The sequence below is a fragment of the Kryptolebias marmoratus genome, linkage group LG5 (genome assembly GCF_001649575.2).
Source record: "Kryptolebias marmoratus isolate JLee-2015 linkage group LG5, ASM164957v2, whole genome shotgun sequence".
In the NCBI taxonomy this organism is placed as follows: domain Eukaryota; kingdom Metazoa; phylum Chordata; class Actinopteri; order Cyprinodontiformes; family Rivulidae; genus Kryptolebias; species Kryptolebias marmoratus.
Genome location: NC_051434.1, coordinates 10,956,921 through 10,971,624, shown reverse-complemented (window position 1 = coordinate 10,971,624; position 14,704 = coordinate 10,956,921). Strand labels below are relative to the sequence as shown.

Below are 14,704 nucleotides of genomic sequence, written 5' to 3'. Positions count from 1 at the left end.
CAGTCCATGAAAATGCTGCTTTATAAACCTTTAAATTGGAGTTAATTTTACTTTACAGTTATTTACAAAAAAAATCTTTGATTATTTTGCAAGCACAAATAGTGGCAGCAGCAGCTAGCTGTAGCACTCATCTGTAGCCATGTAATGCAAAATTAACACGGTGCAAAACGTTTGTAAAACAGCATTTGCGTGAAAAGCGAAGACATTTTTGAGACTTGAGTTGTTTTAAGATGGCGGCAGTCCACCTGAGTCTTGGTCCTTCTCGGACTAGCTGTTAGCTCGTCAGTCTGGTCAAAATTAAACTGCATTTATCTAAACTGAAGTCATTCCCGGAGCTATCTACAACAGGTAAGATCATTTTTGTTCATATCTTTTCCATAAAACCTCACATCAAAAGATCTGAACTATCTGTTTAATATTTATGAAGGATTAAAAAAAACGTGACACTGAACTTAGTTTTGGTCTTGACAGTGTAAACCAAACCTGTAAAAACAAGTGGATCAATGTCTGAGTGGATGAACCTCTTTTTCAAAAGTGTTTAAATCAGGGTTTTGGTCCTTGGTGTCAGTCTTTGGCTGTTTTTGGTGTTTTCATGTCTAACTTGTGTATTAATATTGTGTTTGCGTGTGTGTGTGTGTGTTTGTGTTACGTGGTGCTTTGCAGTGTTAAAGCTGTCAATCGGAGTCTACACCTCTGCATTTGGAAAATCACTTTGTTAGAACTTTTTTTTTGTATTTTGTACTTTTTTTTTGGTTGTTTTGAAGTTTTTCTTAAAAATAAAACAAATATTGAACAAACCTTCAGCAATGTGCATGCACTGTCCTTAACTTCTTAAAGAAAAACTTGACATTATGGGTGCTATTTTTCAAATGTTGAGTAGAAAAACAAATGGGTTAGGTGTGTTTATGTTCCCTCGATTTCTTCAACGCCCTCCCCCCAAAATAAATCTAATACTACATCCAAAAAGTTGATGAATTATGGCTCTATAGTGACAACACAAGTATGCTGAAAAGAAGCATGCCAAAATAACTCCTGTGACAGTGCAAATACATATATGTATGTCCCTTGTACAAAACATTTAGGTTAGCATTCCAGGCAACATGCTAGTTCTCAGAAAAGATCTGGGTCAGACTCAAGTAGCAGCTCTGAGATATAGCTTGTGTCTATTCTTTAGGGGCGGGGAGATAAAACTTATGGAACTACAAATAATCTACCACTTACACACAGAATAGAAAAGCAGCTTGGGAAAAAAAAGAACACCTCTTTTTTTTATCTCTTTTTGCACCAGCTAGAAAGAGCGTTCTGAAGGACTTTGAAATGTGACTGAGTTTAGATACAATGCATTGTCACAACTGTCCGACACATACTCAATAAATAACCATTAGTGACACCACAAGACAGAGGTCTTAAACACCATGACATCTACAGAAAAGGAATAAAAAAAATTTTAAAAAGGAGGGTAGCATCCGGGGTGAATCTCTGCACAGCACGTTTCCAGCTCTGAGTGGCCCAGCGGCTGCCTTCCAGGCGGTTTGACAGTCTCGCAAGCAGGATGATGACCCTACTTCCTGTTTGTTTGCAAGCTTTTGAGAGCTCAGTGAGTGAATACGTGGATTGTTTTCAGTACATCCTTCACGTGTGCTGCGGGCAAAGTTTTGTATCTTGTCCAAGAAGTCTTCCTTTGACTTCCTTCGGAGGGTTGGATTTGTATTTCACAGCCCACTGACCTGCATATTATGACAAGTGAGGGGGAAATAACATCGGTTGAACAGCTGGCTCCACTTGCAATCTGCTGCACATCTGCCCATTTCATGGCGGTCTGCGGGCCAGAGGTTCTGCTCATCCCCTCTACCCTCAGAAGGCAGGAAACTTGTTTATTCATCGGCCTTGAATCTAATCTTTTTCTTTAAGATGAGTATTGATCGCGTCCGTCGTTCTGCTAGCTTGTACTGTGACCTTGGTTTGTTATTATGCAAAATGTCTGACATTGGCTTGTCTTATGTCCCGGTTACAGAAGGGAAATAAATCTTAATTTAAGGATAAAAAATAAAATCACTTATAAAGGGGAGGTCAGACATACTCGCCTTGAGTTCAGGGCCATCTCAGATCAGCCTTTTTTATATTTACAGAAGAAAATAAAAGAAGCTGCTATGACAACAAGATTACCAACAACAGGTACAACAACAAACATACAACAAGAAGAGCGAAAGTGTAACAATAAAAGGATGTCAATATTTCAATTCATTCATTCAGAACAAAGAATATCTTTGTGTTTCTTTAAAGTCATGACAAGTCAATATGACCTGATTATGGACCTCGTTATCCTCCTCTGACTGCGCTGCACGTTAGACAGAAGCATTGCCGTCTCTGCCCGTTAGCCGTGCCATCTTAGAATCTTTGCAAGGCAATGTAAAAACGTAAACAGTCATGCTGTTTGTGGGTTTGAGGGCTGGTTGTTACACCTGGTAAGCTTTTGCCTCTGTGCGAGTCTCTTAGCGTGGTGTGCCGTCAAGGGCGGAAGAGGACGGGGTACTGGGCGTGGATGACCTCGGAGTAGCAGCAGGCGGGGTTGCAGCCGGACTCCCGGTCCCACTGCTCGGGGTGCAGGCGGAGGAGCTGATGGGAGCAGGAGTCTCTGACCCTGGGACGCCTCCTTGCTGCTGGCCGGACTGCTGCTGCTGCTGGGCCTGAAGGGTCTGACCGCAGACGTGGTGATGCTTCTCCCAGTCCTTATGCTGACAGAAGGAGCCGCAGTAGCGTGCCGTGTTGCAGCCGCTACACGTCTCACTGGCCTTACGACCGCAGTTCCAGCAGCTCTAGCGAACACAGAGAGACATGCAATAAATCAAACTGTAGGACTTATAATCTGACCATTGAAGCGAAAACTAATAAATACAGTGGTGCAACGTACTTAATGAAACACGCATCTGCTTTTAAAGATCACATTTGTGTTTAAAACAAACCACAAACAGATCAAAACCCTTCTCCTATGACAATTAGGGCCTCCTATATACACATATATCTTAGAAACCACAGGAAGAGGATATCAGGGTGGCTGCAAGCCCACAGGAAGCCAGAGAACAGCCTCTAAAAGTCCTCTCTTGAAACGCTTCTCTTTTATAAACATCACTCCGACAATTAATGTCAGACGTGAGACATGTTTCCCTCTCACTTAACTGATTAAACCTCAAGGTCTCTGATAGTCATTAGCAAATGAGAGCTGCTTTTCTTATTTCCTCTCAGCTGAATCAGTAACACCCTCCTTTACATTTTGGCCACTGTGTCAGGAACAAAGGAGGAAGAAGAAGGCGACAGAAGCCTGAGTGTCCTTGCTTTATTTTTCCTTCTAGTTATCTCCCAAAAAATATGCAAAGGTGTGGATAATTAGCAACATTTTATATTGAGGATGATGTACCATTATGTGTCATTATTAATATGGTTATAAAATGATGCAGAAGCTCCATTAAAAGAAAAAGATTCTTTATTAAAGACAATTCTGTGCAAAAGGGATGAACCATAAAAAAGGTTTCCTACTTGTTATAGATAGCTATTTGAACAATTTCAGTTTTAAGAAATAAAGTTTAATTCTGACTGAACTGACACGCCAACAACTTTCCAAGTAGAGCCAAGGACAACGTGGATTGCTGCTATCTTAAAACAACCCCAGTCTCTAAAGGTTCATTGCGATTCATGCTAAAGCTGCTTATAAAACTTTTAGACCACTGTCACTTTCAGATTACATAGTTATTTTGCCTGAAATATTATCATGAAACTGCCCCAGGCTGCACCACAAACTATCTGCTGCTGCTGTCTGCATTTACAAATAATCATAGAATTTTATGTAAATAACCATATAATGCAAAACTGACAGAAATGTAAAATTTAATGAAACTGACTCATCATTAGCACATCAGTGTGGTCAGAATCAAACTATACTTCTTCAGACTGAAACTGTTCAAAGAACAATCTATAAGAGGTAAGATATTATTTGTTCATAACCTTACCACCAAAGCCAACTTCAAAAGAGCTGAGCTGTTGTTTTAAGACCCAGCACCATATCAGCTGATGCAGGTAATTGTTACCTCGCTGGAGTCTTCCTGCTGGTTGATGATGGACAGTGCATCTTCAGCCGCCTGACGCTTGGCCTCAGCTACTGTGCGCTCCATCTTGGCCCGCTCGCTGCTGATCATCTCATGAGCCTTACGCTCAGCCTCGGACACAGCTTTCTGTAGCTCAGACATGGCCTGCCGCTTCACTTCGTTCACCGCCTCTTCTGCAAAGAAAGCGGACACGGAAGAAGTCAGGTCTCCCATCGCTGCTACTGTCCGTTATGGAACCCTGTTGTTGGGTTTTGTTTTCAGTGAACGCCCTTTTTGAAATTTAAAATGCTACTAATGTGTTTTCAGATTATCTAGATCTATCTAAGTTAGTAAGTTCACAGCCTGTTGTGGTCATAAACTTGTTTTCCAAACTAAAAAAAAAAAAAGAATATCTGACTTTCGTCTACGATGTTCCTTTTAACATTTCTTACACGAGAAAATAAATTCACCTCTGAAACGAGTCGTTACGATTTTAATGTGTCTCATGCAAATTGGCATCTTTCCTGGCAATGAACAACTATGACCATTTGGTGCCCTTTCAAAAGCACTGACTCACTTCATAAGTGTCTGACATTTTAAACACAATATATTATTTTCTGAAAAACCTGAAACGTCTTATTTAACAGTAATTATCTGTATGAAGGTTGTGCCTTTCAATAGTTTATTGCTTAAGATGTTTTTTTTCTGCTAAATATTTCAGCCAACTGAAAGACTAACTGCAAAACGAAATTCAACAAACTTCAAACATTGAAAAAATCTACGGTAGCTTTTTCTTTATAAGATCAGTTTTAGGCTTGAAGTAGTTACTTGTTTCACTGTAAACATCTTAACCAAATATTAAATCCAAATGCTACACAGGTCCAAAAATAGTTCATCTGAATTGCAACAGTTAGACTTTCAGGGCTTCATGTAGCCATTATTTACTGATCAAACTAGTGATGAGTCATTTATTTCCTCGTAAACTGCGCATTCATGTTGAACCAGTGGGGTTATTTCTGATTTGTAGACTGGTTGACCTTGCATGTGGATATTAAATGGTGTCATTCTGACTGAATGTCAAAGCAAAAGGAAGGTTTTTTTTTGTTTGCTTCCATCAAGCCTGTAACTTGACTAATTGTGTATGCAAATCAGCCAATTTACATTTAAATTATGCATTTCCATTGTGATCTCCCAGAGGCCCATGCGGCGAGGGGAAGCGGGGAAAGCGGCAGGACACCGTGCAAGGTGCTTGAATATTTATCACCAACTGTAAACATTTTGCCCGTTTCAAACAGATGTATTCACGGCCACACTCTATTGTGTTAAAAAAAAAACTATTTTGCAATCCGTCCACGTTTAAATCAGTTTCTCCTCAGCAACTAAGGAGAAAAAGGAAAATAATACAGAGAAGAAGGCAGAAAAATAGTAGACCCTATTTTATTGTTACAGACAAGAAATACAAACAGCTTGATGTCTAATAAAGTTGCTGAATAACCAGTTTTCAATATCAGAAGGAACATGCACTTGTATAAAGACAGATATCTTTTCTCTGATGTGATTGAGCAAAATTTTTAAACCAGTGTAGTTTTGTCTTTATCCTGCTGGGCTGACTGAAGTCATGGAAATTACCCAGGTGCCTCGAGATATATGCCTTGTGCATTGAAATGTGAATACACGCCGAATGCCTTAGATGGAAGATCGATCAAAGCTGGTGAGGGGAAGGAGAGTAGTGGAGAACAGCCAGCGTCCCGATGGTGTTACTCAATTCAATTTAAATGCATATTACTTGTTCTGAGTATCGCACACATCATGCATGGTCAAGAAGGGGACAATTTCTTTTCTCCAACTGGTATAAAAGGCACATAGACTCCGTCACTGGTGGTGAATACAAAGTGGATTCCTCAAGCATTGGACTCTTGGAGACAATTCCTTTCAGTTTTTCAGGACAGAACTAATGAGTGCAGATTTTTGCTCATGTTTTATATGCCTTTTATTTATTTTTAAACAAGCTGACAGTTTCCTGATAAGTTTGGTCCAACAGAATCACAGTACCACAGCACTCTTGTCTTCAGAGCTATTATTTTGTGAAGACTAATTAATGGATCATAGTGAAGAAAGTTGATTCTGCTCCTCTCTTTGCTGAATGATTTTACTCAAACTAATTACATTCAGTAACTCTTGAAACATTTTTGTAACTTAAGAGAAAATGCTGACTGTTTAGTTAAGTTTTTAGGGGTAAACATTAGGCACAGTTGTTAAAAAATATATCTATTTTTTTTCTTTTTGTCAGCTTAATACCCTAACCTTCGCTTTTACTGATAATTTGGAAACCAAAATGTCATTATCAACCCCGAAAAAGCAACCAACATCAAATTTACTCGTTATGATATAACAGAGTAAGACTGGATCAATCCTTTCTAAAGTTAAATAAACTATTTACCTGCTGATGAGAAGTGCACGATAAGTGCATTTGATATATTTTCATTTTGCAGGTACACTGATCTTCAGAATGATCTACATAAAAGGTTTTCGCTGAATGCAGCATTACATGAGCAGGCATAATCAAAACAGTCATCACTGTTTTAAAATTAGCCCATATAAACAATAATTTTTGATTTTTGCCTCTGATATTTTGAGGACAACAAAGGTCTAAGCCCAGAGTTGATAAAACTGACGAAGACATTTGGATGGAAGAGCTACTAGGGTTTATGTGGAAAAGTATTAGAAATGAGGTGCTGTGTTTAAATAATTAGGGTTTTTGGGTGCTAGTCTGAGCTTCTGAACTTCAGGTTAAACTCTCTTTAAAGGTTTTTGCGTCTCATTTGTGTGTATTTCTTAAGCCTCGTTTTCAAAAAACCATGCCCAGTGAAAGAAATGTGTGGAGTAAGGTGTCTCATTATGCCTCCATTCAGCTGCAAAGAAAATGTCTTGAAAGACAGTCTACAAAAGATACTTTGGTTCTGTAATCCTTATGTATTTTGATCAAAGAGTGTCACAAGAACTGTAGAAAACTGTGTCAACTTGTAAAAAAGGAGCACGATGTGTTTCCTTTAATCTAATTCTAGCTCGAAGCCTTATTTATTTATTTTAACTCCTTTTTTAATTGTTTTTAAAGAAGCGCCTCCCATCCATTTTCATCTCAGTGAAAAAGATGGCCTTGAATCCTAAAGAGAAGCGGGCCGGCCAACTGCAGAGATAAACACGCACGATGATCAGAGGGATGGAAATGCTGCTTACCAGCTTTCTTCCAGATCTCTTCGGGGACGTAGCCAGACACAGGTCGATGCAGCAGCTCTCTGTGAATTTCTGTAGGAAGACATGCCAGAAATCAACAACAGTTTTACATAACATACAGCTAGAAACGAGTGTTTAACAAATAATCCTAGTGCTAAAACTTCATATGATTGTTAGGCTAACCATCCATTAGTTGCCTGGACCCATACCTTACTGGGCTGCTAATTTTGCAACAAATTGAAGACTAAAAATGCGAGACAACACGCACATTTTCACTTGGAATCACACTGAATTGTTACTCATGGCTCAAATGTTGGGCCAAAATTGACCAGAAGCTCTGAAACATTTTTGTGCAAATTTGTTGCAGTTTTTTCTTTTTGTTTCCAATCAGTCTCAGTTTTGTCACATAGGTCACCAACTCCTCCCAATGTTTGTCTTACATTTCTTGTTCTTTTTGCTTGCAGAAACTAAACTGAGCAAAGTTTAAGATAAGTTCCAGTGCCTGTGACAACCTCAACCGTTCTGAGAGAAGATTTGTCTTGCTAATTTTTTAAACATGATCAAATGTCTTTGAAAGCAAGGTGTTGCTACTAAAGCTAGGAAACTGAGAACCATCACAAAAGCTGTTTGCAATTTGTCGCCAAGAGTCACAACCCAGCTCTGAGTTTACACATACAAATAAGGCTAAAGTAGTCTTTTTAGAAAATAGATCAGAGTTTAAGTGAACAGACAGAACAGGAGTATAGTCTTAAATATGGAACTAAGCCTTATGATACAGGACAGAACCTTGAAGAACTTTACAAAAAAACTGTTAGGAATAAAGAAAATCCCCCATTTGAATATAATAAAAGCAAATAAACTAAGAAAACCTATTTTTAAGATAATTTCAAATTGTCCCGACAGTTAATAATAGTTAGTATCTATATACCTTTGGTGGGAGGTGAAGTCACCTGTCAGTGCTGCAGTGGTTAGTCGGCTGTTTCTTTTGAAGCCATGTTTTCTTAAAGATTTGCGTGGTGCAGGGGATCTCCTACCTGATGTGGCGTTTTCTTGAGCTGCGGGGCTTTGCTGCCTGGACTGCCCACTAGCAGCGCCCTTCTTCAGCTCTTCGGCGTCGCTGTATCGTCTAATCCAGTAGTTGAGCTCCTCCCGATCGGCCTCCTGGCACCTCCGCAGCACCGTCAGCGAGCGCCTCGTTTTCTCCACCATGTCCATGATGCAGTTCAGCAGCTGGGGGGGGGTAACAAGAGGCAGACACAGCTCTGAGTTTACACATACAAATAAGGGATGGGTTCATTTAAATTCAGCAAAACTGCAGTTGTGGAAAGGTCTAAAATAAAGCTAACATCTGTCATGTTTTGGGAAGTGTGGTTGTGGAATTGCATGTTCATATTTTGTCACTTTTAACACACAATTAGGTTTGTCAGGTCACACCTCCCCGACAGACACTGTTTCCTCACATCAGCCAGTGAAGAAACACATTCATATGAAACATTTATGTACACATTATGTCACAGACTGATTTACGTATCAGTTCATAACAGCAACAGTGAGTTGAAAAACATTCACATAATGTTACACAAGGTCACATTTTAAGAATTGTTTTACTTCTTAGGTATAAGAGGTTTATATCTGCAGAAAAGGTTTGAATAGCAGCTTCAGAAGGACTACATCAACAATGCTAAGGGTGAACATTTTGTTGGCATATTTTAAACATTTTCATTGTGTGCTGTTTGCATCTCAAGGCAACAAATTACAATGAAAGTATTTAAAAGCTGCACTTTGTTTCAAGTCAATACCTATAAAATGAATGTTTTTCTTTTTGTAAAGCTTGTACGTGTTTAGAAAAACAAGCTTATTAAAAGGCTCTTTAACTCGTAAATTAACTTGATTAAACTGTTAATTTTGCTCTTCTCATTTAAAATCCTAACCTTTAGATGAGCCTAATTTGCTCTGTTGTGTCATCTGATTGGTCAAAAATAGTCAAATGTTTGGCTCATTTTTATAATGTAGCCATTCTCACAACTAGCATTATGCAATCTGATGTAGAGAAAGTAAGGTAACAAAGTTCAGTATATCTATCTAATCTGTTTTGATAACTCGGCAAAATATCCTAAATATTTTAATATGACATGATTACCACTATAGATTATTACCTACACAGAAAGAATAATAAAGAATAGTAATAAAATGTTATTACTTTTCTTACATGGTCAAGGTGCTTCCACTCCTCAGCCCACTCTCTGTCGGTCAGCCTGTGGTCAATCACTTCCTCCTGCCTCGTCCCTGTATGCATTCCTGTCGAGAGAAATAGAAACAGACCGACAATCAGATGAAATATACAGGGATAAAGACACAGGGGAGAGATGAATGTAAAATTACTCCTCTATCTTTCTTTTTGTCCCTGTTTTATACCCTCTCGCCACACATTTTTCTCCTCTCCCTGCCTCCCTTTTCCTCGTAGTCTCCATTTTTCTCTCTCGCACCCTGAGGCCAAATGACTGAACTTCTTGTCCAGTTAACATCCATCACAGGGTAAGACGTAGTAAATGTTTCTGCTATATTTAGAACAGAACCAAAATGGCCTAAAGAGCCTCCTCACAGTGTAATCAGAAAAATGGATTTAATACAACTACATTGTGCCAAAATGTGCACCAGCAGAGGACTCATAAACAGTATTTCTCAGCTTCTATTAGTGGCTAAAAACTCAGTTTTTGCTCTTCAGAAAGCGCTTAACCAGAAAAGTAATAATCTTATAATTACAACTCTAAATTGTGGGACGTTATTTTTCTCATGAGCTTTATGTTGTTTCCTATAAACAAAAGATGTCCTGCATTTCCAAACAGCTCTGTCCAAAAAATAGTGTCCCCTAAAGACACTGACTTATCTCTGTATGTGTACACATGATTTGAAAAAGCACAAACCCGAAATCTCAAGATGATATGAACACCTTACCAATGGGCCTGGCTCGCTCTCGGATCTCTCGATGATTAGAGGTGGGGTGTCGGTACGTGTCACGGTAATGGTGGGCGATGGCCATGTCATCTAGCCTGTAGTGCTGCGGGGGGAGCGGACCTGGATGGGGCAAGCCGTTGGGTTGGTAGGAGAGTCCATTGGATGGACTGAAACGCTGGGCGGGGCTAATGGTGCAAGGCCGTTTGCTGGGGTGGACATCCGGGTGCATCGGACCTTCTCGCTCAAAGCCGTTCTCTTTGGTTCTGAGTGGAAACACAGAACCAGATTTTAAGCAGCCTGGTACAAGTGACAAAGCATCGGGAACACCAAGGTAATTATCCTTCGTTACAATAAAAGGTCTTCAAAGGCAATTCTTCTATCAAAGCAGTTCCATTGCTAGTTTGGAGCCAGTGCTTGCTAAGCTCTCAGTTTGATTTTTCTTTTCCTGCTTTGACCACCAAATCTCTGGGTCTAGCACTAAAAAACTGGAGCTACAATAGCACCAACTCTTTGATGGATCAGAGCAAAAAAAAAAAACCCACTTTCCTCTGTGGCTGAAGGTAGAATTATAAAGACCAACAACCAATTAAAATGTTCTGAGTGCCACATTTAAAACTTTAAAACTACATAAAGCTGCATTTGCAACCACTGTTTTTAACTGGTTTATAAACTATGTTTGCTTCTCCATTTAAAAACACTGTTGAGATTTTTTTTTTTTTTTTTAGAATCACCAGATGACAGCTATAGATCCTGCATGAACCAGTGTGCGTAATTTCCATTTTCACCACCTTTTACGGCCAATCAGAGGTCAGAAATACTGAGCGGCATTGTAAAGAACATTCACAAGTACTAATTGTTGCTTACAAGAGCGTTAATAAACTAAAACATCTGTTTTCAAGGATAATGAGACAAACTCTGTTAGAGTAACTGTGTGCCTGAAACTCCGAACACACCAAGAAAGGATCAAATATTTACCAGAAGAGATAAGTAATATATGGCTATTGAAAAACAAACCAGGTCTTAGCTACTTTTTAATGGAATCAGACAACAATTGCCTTTAAGACCAACCTTGGTTTACAGACTTACAGAAAAAATCCTAAACTTGTTCCAAGTAAAATCAGGTTAAAAACAAACGAAAAAGGAATAGGAGGTCAAATATGATAGATTGTTTTTTTGTCGTTGTTCAGTCTTCAACATATTTTTGCTGCAGTCACAGTCGCAGATAATAACAGCCTTTATGAGTTACAATAAATCAGGAAATGAAAATAAAAGAAAGGAGAGAAGATGATATGAGGGCAAGCAGTGTTACCGTCACACTACTTTGTAAAACTCGGTGATACGAAGCTAGCTGTTAAATTTATTCTTTATAAAAGTGCAGCAGCTGGTTCAGCCCCCGTGCTGTTGTCACCGTTTGAGTCCAGCCTCCAACCAGATAAAGTAATTGCTACGAAAGGTTGCATTTCCTGGAATCATCTTGGGATTTTTTCTTCTGTTTTTTTATTTTTTTTTTTATTGAGAACAAGTCAATTTATAAATACACAGTTAAATGTTGCTCACACAAATTACAGGCACACAGACAAAAACTCACACAAGTAGTTTCAAGGGGATCAGGTGGATTTTTGTTAGCCTGCTTCCAAAGATTAATGTGGCCAGGTGTGTTTGTGTGTGTGTGCGCATGCTTGCACATATGTGCCTTTATGCCTACAGTATGGGTGTGTGTGTGTGTGTGTGTTCTCAGCTTTGTCAGTTCACAGTTAAAACCTGCCAACCTCCCCTGCTATCCACGGTCCCCTGGTTTGCCCCCCCCCATCCTCTTTCTCGCTTCTTTTCTCTCCCATCTCTCTCTCCGATGAACAGATTGAACTTCTTAATGAGCTGTTTTTATGGGCTCCTAATGCTCATCCACAGCTCTCCATATGCTCTTTTCTTCCATCCGTCCATCTCTCCGTCTCCCTCGACTCATCTACCCACCCCCTCCCACCCTTTTCTCCCCCAGTCTTGCTGCCGCAACAGTGTTTATGTCTGCAGACAGTACGCGCACACACACTCACCGTCACCACGACGATGTACTGATGTTTGCACACACAGTTTGCTGATCCATAATGTAAGTTCACAAGTATGCACCAAGGCTATTTAGGGCTTTATCAGTTTTGTTGAGATTAAAACATTGAAACAGAGCGCAACATTTTTGTGATTACTGTGACAATTCTGTTAGTAGCTAAAACCAGTAAACTGATATAAAAAAGACATGTATCTAAAGATAATACATTTTATACAAGACTGTATTTGTTACTGTCTTTTGGAGCTTAAAAATAACACAATGGAAAAAGGTCTGAAGCAGATGCTGGGCTTCATGTATGATCACTTCACTGCAACATTTCCTCTGGCGAGTATCACAGCTTGTAAACGGCTTTCTGTAGCGACTAAAAGCCCCTTAGTTCTTATTTGGGGAATTTTCACTCATTTTTCCAGAAGAAATGAGTGAAGTTCTGTGAGATTGTTTGGCCATGTTGCAAAGACTTTTTGGTGATGTTTGGATCACAGCCCTTTGAATTGGTGGACTTTAAGGTGTGCTGAAGATAACTATGTGGTGGTAATTAAATATATCAATAGTTTCCCATGTCCCTGGCTACAAACAAGGTCATAACATCTCGGTGCCTAACAGTGAGCTCGATGGCGTCTTTATAAAAGGCTAACCTTTCTTATGAATGCAAACCCATTTGTTTTTCATCTGCAAATCTTGTTTATACATTTAACATTAGTTTACAAATTTAATATGCCTCATTTCTTCTGATAAACTAACACAAAGGTGATTTTTATTTAGGATTTAAGTTTTTTTACACAACACTCAGCAGTGTGCTAATATGTCTTACCATTAAACAAAAACTTTTATTTGCCTTTCGTTTGCAAGCAGTTCTCACTCAAAATCTTTCTGGTCTTGCTAAGATCTCTTTACCATAGACTTGAAATTTTATCACTCAGCCTTAAGCTATAGCTATAACACTCAAAGTGTGAGATCTTGGCAAAGGTTTTTAAAATCTGAATGGTACCAAAGCTTTTGTATAGTTTTGTTTTTTTTTCGCTCTAAATTTGTACAAAGTAGTTTTAACACTTCTGTTTTGCTTATAAGAAGTCATATCTGGACCATTCCTGCCTTTAAACAACTCCAATCTTAAATATTCCACAGTGGTTCATTCAAACACTGTTTTACAAATCTTTACATTGCTTTACACTGTTACTTACAGTACATCGAAGTCTACTTATATATACAGGCACAAATAAGGGCAGCAGCAACTAGCTGTGGCACTTTCTGAAGGAGTATCATGTAGTTCTGCTGGTGCTGACAGTGGTCAGAAATGAACCCTGTTTGTCCAATCTTTGGTTGTTCAAAGAGTTATTTACAACAGGTAAGGTATTAACTGTTCATAAACTTTCATAGAACTCCACTTTAAAATATTTAAGCTAAAAATGCTTTTTTCTTAGAGCCTTTACAGAAAATGCAAGGCAGTATGCATTTTCCCCTACACTCCATGCCATGTTATTTCTGGTCTGCTTTCAGCATACTATTATCTTAATTAGTATTCATTAATGGCTTGTTGTTGGTGATAATTAAGGATTTCCATTCAAATTCCAATATTCCGAAACAAACTGTTATAAGTGGGAATGCAGAGCAGAGGTAAGCAGAAACAAGAGGTGCTTAGCCAGCCATAATGGTGCTGCAGCCTCATCTGTATGTGTTATCAGCCCGTCTCCCCAGGCACACACGCGCAAGACTCACAAATATGAAGCGGACTCACACTTTCACGCTGAATAGAGAACCTCACACACACATTCACACACACAGAGACTGTGTTTTCTCACTGAATATAGATACCTCTTTACTTTCTCACTCCCCTCCCACATTTACAAATGCACCTTCCCTCCTCAGCTCACTCCCTTGTGCACCGCACGGCCTGCAAATATGCAGGTATTACAAAACAAAAAAATGTCTCGCCATCCCATGGTTGGGGCGGGGGAACAAGGGCTGAGAATTATTAATAACACATTCAGCAGTTTTGGCCCTCAGCAAATATAATATGTTCATTTTCTCTTCCCTCGCCTGCGTTAAAAATTTTAAACCACTGGGAATTTAAGTACAATGCTTGCATTGTACTTCTATAACAGACAAAAATGCACCACAAAACACTTTTTTTGTACAAACATCTGTCTTAAAACTTGAAAAATGCTTATTAATGATAAATGCATTAAGCACGGGGCTGTGGTTTTGTAAAGATTTTGAAGTCAATTATTCTTCTAATTAGTAAAACTCTTCCTGTAAAGGCATCTGCACTGGAGTGATGCTTTATTCATTTTTATTACTAAAAAAACATACAAAAAAACCCCTGAACTTTACTTAAATGCATAGCAGGTTAAACAAATGTAAAAATTGCTGTGGT

At 39.0% G+C, this 14,704-nt stretch overlaps 1 protein-coding gene across 2 annotated transcripts in view; it reads right to left on the bottom strand.

The window, feature by feature from the left end:
* Positions 1-606: 606 nt before the first annotated feature.
* Positions 607-14,704, bottom strand: part of runx1t1 (RUNX1 partner transcriptional co-repressor 1) — a 57,269-nt gene continuing 43,171 nt past the window's right edge. Inside the window, exons 6-11 of one of the 2 annotated variants that reach the window (XM_017424834.3) lie at positions 10,269-10,531; positions 9,514-9,611; positions 8,348-8,543; positions 7,317-7,385; positions 4,083-4,273; positions 607-2,816 (exon numbers count right to left, since the gene is read on the bottom strand). In XM_017424834.3, coding sequence (XP_017280323.1) covers positions 2,493-2,816; positions 4,083-4,273; positions 7,317-7,385; positions 8,348-8,543; positions 9,514-9,611; positions 10,269-10,531 — 1,141 coding nt within the window. In that variant the 3' untranslated portion in view covers positions 607-2,492. The remainder of the gene's footprint in view (positions 2,817-4,082; positions 4,274-7,316; positions 7,386-8,347; positions 8,544-9,513; positions 9,612-10,268; positions 10,532-14,704) is intronic. The other variant, XM_017424826.3, reaches the window with a different exon arrangement.